The sequence below is a fragment of the Pollicipes pollicipes genome, unplaced genomic scaffold (genome assembly GCF_011947565.3).
Source record: "Pollicipes pollicipes isolate AB1234 unplaced genomic scaffold, Ppol_2.1 Scaffold_3447;HRSCAF=4054_pilon_pilon_pilon, whole genome shotgun sequence".
NCBI classification, from domain to species: domain Eukaryota; kingdom Metazoa; phylum Arthropoda; class Thecostraca; order Pollicipedomorpha; family Pollicipedidae; genus Pollicipes; species Pollicipes pollicipes.
In genome coordinates this window covers 22,817,157-22,824,621 of record NW_023596297.1, presented here as the reverse complement: position 1 = coordinate 22,824,621, position 7,465 = coordinate 22,817,157, and the positions used below count along the sequence as shown (strand labels likewise).

At 58.8% G+C, this 7,465-nt stretch overlaps 1 protein-coding gene across 1 annotated transcript; it reads left to right on the top strand.

Annotated features, from left to right (window-relative positions):
* The first annotated feature begins 238 nt into the window (after positions 1-238).
* Positions 239-7,223, top strand: LOC119092306 (glycine-rich cell wall structural protein 1.8-like). The gene is made up of 4 exons (XM_037215274.1): positions 239-243; positions 5,875-6,208; positions 6,615-6,902; positions 7,191-7,223. Exons 1-4 carry the CDS (start codon positions 239-241, stop codon positions 7,221-7,223), a joined length of 660 nt encoding a protein of 219 aa, XP_037071169.1.
* Positions 7,224-7,465: the final 242 nt, after the last annotated feature.

Here is a 7,465-nt window from a genome sequence, read left to right as displayed (position 1 = left end):
ATATAGTTGGGTTAACCCAACTATACTCCCATCCTCCTGTTTTTTCTCCGAGGAATAATGCAATCACTATGTGTCAGGTGTACCGTGACTCTGTCTGGCCGCTGGTGCCAGGTGCGTCGCTGCTGTGTCTGGCCGCTGTTACCGCTATCCTCGGTGCGGCACGCGCTGGTTCAACACGCCGCTGTTACCGCTATGCTAGGTGCGGCACGCGCTGGTTCAACACGCCGCTGCTACCGCTATGCGGTGCGGCGCGCGCTGGCTCAACAGGCCGCTGTTACCGCTGTGCTAGGTGCGGCGTGCGCTGGTTCAACAGCCCGTTGGAGGCCGAGTCGCGCACTAATGGAGACGCACCATTGTCTGCGGCGAGACGAGCCCGGTTGCCTAAGCAGCGTTAAACGGGCGCCGAACGGACGACAATGCTCCATTATTGCCACAGCGGATCGGCGGGCGGTGGCGTCCCCCACTGGGCGGACCCCCGAGCCGATCCGCAATCCAAAGTCAATCACTGGGTCTCCAGGTGATGATCTGCGGTTGATTCGCTCCCTCCGTGGGGCGGAATGGCTTGGAATGCTCCGACTTCCGCAGGGGTTGGTAGTTGGGATGGTGTGGTGCCAACTCCCGACCAATCGGCTCGAGGGTGGGGACTCCCGAGGCCAGGGTCAGGACCTCAGCAGGGAATGTGAAAATCTGACGTCACGAAAATAGCCTGTGCACGTAACGCATTTGGCATAAAACGGCGTTTAGCCTCCTTTCTGTTATTCCGTATAGATACCTGCATCGTGGTCGTAAACTTATCTCAATAGCGAAGCGATGCTGGAAAGCATCGTCACGATGCTAGTCCTTCCTTGAAGACCTGATACGTAAAATGTAAAATGACTTAGAAAATTGCTACGTCCAGATGCATATTCCAGGGGGTGTCAACTCGTGATTTGCTGTTTCAGTCATCTTTTGATGGTTGAAAGGTTGATGTTGGTAACAAAATAATTGCGTGGACCTATTTAGAATTCATTTTGCTTCGTCCGTTTTGGAACTTCCTAAATGCTCCTCCATATTTTACTCAGAATGTCTGCGCAAAAATTAATGCTATCGAATCAGCTTGTGCATATAAGAAAAGGGAAACCCCGTTACGAAGAGTTTCTGCCGCACCCAATCTCAATCAATGGTTACCAGGGGCGTAGATCCGCATAAGTTGGATGCTGAACAGAGTGAATTGGTTAAAGTTGCCTTTAAAATAGCCAGAAAGTTTTCTTTCTAAATGTGGCCACTTTCTTCCCAAAGTTTCCGGAGAGAACCAAAGACTCCCCCCCCCCCTCCACACACACACACTACACCACTGAATTAGAAACTGCACTCTGATGGCCACAATGTTCTTGCAATTATCAGGAAAAAATTATTGCAAGAAAGTATAACGCCGGAGATCGGTCAAAACAGGGGCGTAGTTTCGCAAAACGAATGGAGGGCTGAACAGTGATCAATGATTCAACCCACTCCCAAAATATGCTAACAAACAGGTTTCTACCCGGATTTTGCGCACTTTCTTCCTTAAGTTGGGGGGGGGGGTCTGAGGTTCAAGTTGGGGGGAGGGGGGGTTGATGGCCCGAGATCCAATTCACTGGTGCATACACCCGTCTCGAAAACCTGTTTATCTGTGAGGTTTCGGTGTCACGATACTTACACAGCTCCCACCTCTCGAAGTCCAATTCTTAAATGCAGTTCCCACGCCCTATCGCAATCGGAATAACATCACACCTGCCGGGGAACCCCGCCGCATGATGCTCTTTATGAAGCGCTCTCGCAGTGGGCGGATACGCGTTTTAGCTCTGATGGTCCGGCTGGCGGGGTTCGAGCGGGCCGCTTGGGCGTGCCGGTCACGTGACCGAGGGCCGAGCCGCCTGGCCGCGGCTCGATCTGACCCCGAGGCGAGGCGAGACGAGCCTCTCGCGGCGCGCTCCGGGCCGGCACGCGCCGGCCGGCCCTAATCAGCCGGATCACCAGCGCCGCGCGCTGATAGATGGGGAGCGGCCGCCCGGCCGGCCGACCCTGGCCGCCCTCACCTTGACCTCCGGTCACCCGGCCACCCCGCGGCCGGATTGTTCACGCGTAATTGATTCATTGTGCCCGGCGCTCACAATGCTGGAAAAGCGAACGCCATCGGAGGACGTATCGATTTGAAGCGAAATTGTGCATTGTGTACGGCGGGTATCGCGTCCGTGTGAAGCAAGCGATGCGCCCAAATGAACGGATAGAGTTCCCTTTCGATGCCCGTGATTGACAACCTGAAGAATGCAGGTCCGTCGGGGGTGAGGATTTGCTTCGATCCGTGAGAAAGCTTTGGCCTCGATATCAATAACTTGGCGCTGTGACATTGGAGTCTGCTCATTTGACCAAGACATTTGCATCACGTCACTGACATTTGCCCTCACGCTGCGTCTTTCGTGAATGGTTCCCAGCCGTAAGGAGTTGGTAAATTTCTCCTTTTCTCATCGTTCAGTGTGGTGTTCGTATGCAGTATTTTTCTTTTTTATTGCAGGCTATTTTGCCCTGGGCCTTTGCTAATCACTTACTTCCAAAAGAGGAAATGACTACACCGAAAGCATAAATGTTATTTTGCTACTTAGGTCTGCGCTCATCTTGCCACCAAATCAAGCTGGTTCGGCATAACATATGACATGCGAGCAGTTTTTACATGATTCGCGCTGACGGACTAAATTGAAGTAACGCTGATAAAGTTGCGCTGTGTTGCGCATGAACAATCAATTCAAATCCTTTCAATAGAAAGTAAAGAAAATATATCTTATGGTATCTGAGACACAATTTATTTCGTACCAAACTCTTTACAGAATGAGGAATAACTGCGCACATGACGAACTCACGCACATGGTATTTAAAATTGAATTAATTTAAATGACTCCATTTAATGAAATCGTATTATTTCTCCTATTTTGGCCTCTCGTTATGACATCCAACATTCCCTTTGGCCCCAAATAACATGTTTGTAGCAACCAAACAAACTGTGTTGTATTGTGCTTCTGTTGCAAACAAATGCTGCTTCTGCTGCTGCACATTTTGGCTGTCTAGTTGCAAAACCGATGAACGCCGCGTCACTTGTGCCTATGCGTTTGTGATTATGAAGCATGCTCTCGCCATCTGTTCCTTTGGCTTAGTGATCGGAAATTGGTTTCTTATCAAGCCTTTTAGTAGGCTATGGTGTTTTGCTATTTTGGGGAAGAGAAACTTGACGATCCAGCCTATGAACCAACTTTAATGTCTGCACTTTAGGTCATTCCGATGGATAACGCCAAACCGCAGGCCAATAAGTCAGCCTGTGCCCGATCGCCGAGCCTGGCGTCGGTCTGTGAGCGATCGGGGCGGTCGGTGCTCTCACATGCCACGCGTCCCGTCGCCCCCCGCCGCCACGGCCGGCCGAGCGCGGCTTTGTGTGGGGCCGGCTCGTGCGCGCCGCGCCGCGGGGTCATCGCCGGGTCAGGTCGCCGCTGGCCCCGGCGACCCGGCCGTGTCGGCGTGCGTGCCCCGTATCGCCGGATCCGCTCCATCTGGGCTCCGGGCCGGGCGATCCGGACAGAGCTGGTGACGCCACCGGGCCGGGCGCGCCGCCCGCCGCACGGCACCGCTCCGGTCGGGCGGCTCCGTCACGGACAGCGCCGGGGGACCAGGATCGTCCACGCGCCGCCCGCCACCCCCGAGACCTTGAGGGACACTCTTCGGCACTGGCCGCACAACAAACAGCGCTGTGTATCTCATTAGCAGTTGCCGCTCGCAGTCACGTGGCTGGATATCGGCCTGCGGTGTGCTGCCCGGCGCACCAGCGCGCCGTAAGTCACATTGCGTGAACTGGCGGTGGCGACTGTTTAGATTTACGAGCAATGCGGCAACCTCGGCTCTCTTTGCCGCGTTACGAACGGCCGAAGTCTCGCCGCGGGCCAGTGGCCGCGCGCTGTGGACCGCCGGTGTGTGGCAGCGGATGGCGCTGGATGAGCCGACCGCAATCATGATGTAAATCCGACGGCCGTGTCTAATGCGACCACGGCTGTTACGCGCCACGTATAGCACGATCGGTATCGTAAAAAAACGCCGTGCTATCGGCCAGGTGTAAACAATGTTCTCGAAGTTGCTTCAGTGCTATGAACACGGACGTTGCACAATTGCGTAACGGGGTCGGTGCTACACCTGGTGCACTGCAAATGGGAAGAGAAGGGGGACGTTTTAATTACGCGCAATAGCTTATATGGATGAGATCCCTCACTTTCTGGCTGGCTGTTCGCGGGCTGCGACGCTCACACATCCCTCTCCGGCTGGCCGCTCCCGTGACAATTACGTCAGCAGCGGCAGCCGGGCCGCCAACCCCCCCCCCCCCCCCCCCCCCAGTGGATGAATGTGAGTCGGTGAGGGCATCCCAGCCCAGCAGCGCCCCCGCCGCTCCCATTGGCGGAGACCGACGCTGGCCAGAGCGGTATTGTGCTGCCGGCTCAACCTGGATGGTGGCGGAGTCTCGAAGTCCAGTGAAACAATTGACCAAGGCCGAGATACCATGACCACCGACCGACACGACGCCTGACGCTACTGCCTGGTGTGGGCTCAGGAGAGGCGCCATGTGACCGCAGTGATGCAGTATCGTCCCTGGAGCCTCGACACACCTGACGCCACTGCCTGGTGCGGGCTCAGGAGAGGCGCCATGTGACCGCAGCGATGCAGTGCTGTCCCTAGAGCCTCGACGCACCTGACGCCACTGCCTGGCTTAGGAGAGGCGCCATGTGACCGCAGTAGTGCAGTGCTGTCCCTAGAGCCCCAACACACCTGACGCCACAGCCTGGTGCGGGTTCAGGAGAGGCGCCATGCGACCGCAGTGATGCAGTGTCGTCCCTGGAGCCCCAACACACCTGACGACACTGCCTGGTGCGGGTTCAGAAGAGGCGCCATATGACTGCAGTGATGCAGTGTCGTCCCTGGGGCCTCGACTCACGGAGCGCGGCTTGGCCCGGCCTGTGGAGATGTCAGCGCGCGGCTCGGCGACTGACCGTCAGCCCGGCCGCCGCGATGTACCCGAATACGTCCGCCTTTTGCCTGTGCTCTTCACTGCATTGAGCACAAAAGTCTGACTGAGTTCACGATAGACGGATGGACAGTAGCCAACAGCATCGTAGTGCGTCGCGCAGTGGGGTTAAAACAGAGGCTGTGTCCAGCTTTGTCGTGTCTTGCCCGTAATTTATGTACGTACTTTCGAGTTTCGGTCACTGTTATCTGACATGTCGTTTACACCCCATTGAGCCGCCAGCTGTGCCCTCCGAGACTCGCCGTGCAAAATGTTTCAAACAATTCACAATGTCATAAACATGGTGAACACATTTATGTCTCCAGTTACTTCGTTCACATTTCATGCTTATTTCGTCCTCGACGCTTCCAGCCCTCTGTGGTTGTGGTTAAAGCATGATATAAAGGAAGCGGGTAACTCGCCCCGTAGCGCCCCCACCAGGGGCAGAGTAAACCAGCGACGCTCACACATAACCTGACCGTTGCAGTGGCGCTGGCCGCGGCCGACTCGGGCGCAGGCCGGCGGCGGGGCGGTGCGCGCCGCGGCCGCCAGACCGCCGGCTACAGTTACGGCGCGCCCCAGTCGGGCGCGGCCCTCAGCCCCCAGCTGCAGCCCCAGGCCGGCTACGGTGCACCGCAGACGGGCACCACCGGCGGCGGCGGAGGCGCCGGACAGGGCGGATACGGAGGCAGCGGCGGCGCAGGCAACGGCGGTTACGGAGGAAACGGCGGCGGAAACAACGGCGGCTTCGGAGGCAACAACGGCGGAGGCAGCGGCGGCAGCGGCGGATATGGAGGCAACAGCGGCGGAGGCAACGGCGGCAGCGGGGGATATGGAGGAAACGGCGGCGGGGGCAACGGCGGGTTTGGAGGCACCGGCGGCGGCGGCCGGGGCAGTTTCGGAGGCAACGGCGGCGGCGGCCGAGGTGGTTACGGCGGAAACGGCGGAGGCAACGGCGGAGGTAACGGCGGCGGCGGTCAGGGCGGCGGAGGTCAGGGCGGCGGCGGCCAGCATAGCCTGAAGGATACGATCCCGGGCGGCGGGGAGCCGGGAGTGGACTACCCGACCCTGGCCGTCGTGCCAGAGACATCCTTCTCTTGCGAGGACTATTCGACCGGCGGCTACTACGCCGACATCAACGACCCGGCTCTGTGCCAGGTGAGGCAGCTGCCCTGGGAGACGGCCGCTGACACGCCGCTGGGAGATGGGACTCTGCTGTGCGGGGCGGGATCACGGAGGAATGTGTTTCTAGCCTTGCTTGCCTGTGATACGGCCGCCCTGCGTCAGCGGACCGTCAGGCCAGACATTTATCTCTCTGTGAGGATCGGACCCAGATCCAGCGGGCATTTCTCGACCTTATCTCTTGGATATGACATACAGATGTCTTTCTCCAAAAGCAGTACTAATTTAAGAAGCCCCGATAACCGGGGCCAACATATCCGCACTAGTTATCTGGCCTGGCATTAATATACATCATTGAAAGATAAAATTTTCACCAATATTGATTATCAAATATAAACATATGTCCGCATTTGCTAATGAGTCATGGCATTCCACCGTCCAGGTCTTCCACATCTGCTACGACAACCGCATGGACTCGTTCCTGTGCCCGAACGGCACACTCTTCAACCAGAAGTACTTCGTCTGCGACTGGTGGTACAACGTCGACTGCGCCGCCTCCGAGTCTTTCTTCCAGCTCAACGAAGAGATCGGCAAGACAGACGCCTCGGGCAGCGGAAGCGGCAGCGGCGGCGGCAGCAACGGCGGGGGCGTCAACAATGGTTACGGCGCGCCGTCCGGTGCTGGCGGCAGCGGAGGCAACGGCTTCGGAAACGGCGGCAGCGGTGGCAGCGTGAACAGCGGCTACGGAGCGCCCACGAGCGGCGGCGGCGGCGGCCGGGGCGGCGGCAGGGGCGGCGGCAGCGCGAGCGGCGGTAGGGGCGGCGGCAGCGTGAGCGGCGGCTACGGAGCGCCGTCCGCGGGCGGAGGGCGCCAGCAGGGCGCCGGCGTCCAGCAGCAGGGCTTCAACCAGGTGTCCAGCTTCGCCGGCGGCAACAGCGGCGTCACCAGCTCGCAGGCGTCCAGCTTCGGCTCCCAGGCCGCCGCCGGCGGCGCCGGTGCATTCCCGGCGGCCGGCCAGCCGTCCGGCCTGTACGGCACGCCGGGCTTCTAGGCGGCCGCGCTCGCGCGCTCGCCCGCCCCAGTGCCATCGCATCGCGCGCGCGGCGGACGCGACCGGTAGTCGGTAGCAGCGCCGCGTCGTCGTATACACTATTGTATTTCTTTAATTTATTGCACGCCGCTGGCGGCTGGCCGCGTGAGGGGTTGGTGGCGCGGGGCGTCGGGTCGGTGCCGCGGCGGCCGGTCACCACACCGAGGCGACGCTAACGCAGAGCTGCCGCGGTCCACCCCTCG

Bases quoted from the DNA above. Each gene is read 5' to 3' on its own strand.
- LOC119092306 (XM_037215274.1), top strand. The intron at 6,209-6,614 runs GTGAGGCAGCTG...TCCACCGTCCAG, and splicing joins ACGACCCGGCTCTGTGCCAG to GTCTTCCACATCTGCTACGA. The intron at 6,903-7,190 runs GTGAACAGCGGC...GCGGCCGGCCAG, and splicing joins ACGGCGGCAGCGGTGGCAGC to CCGTCCGGCCTGTACGGCAC.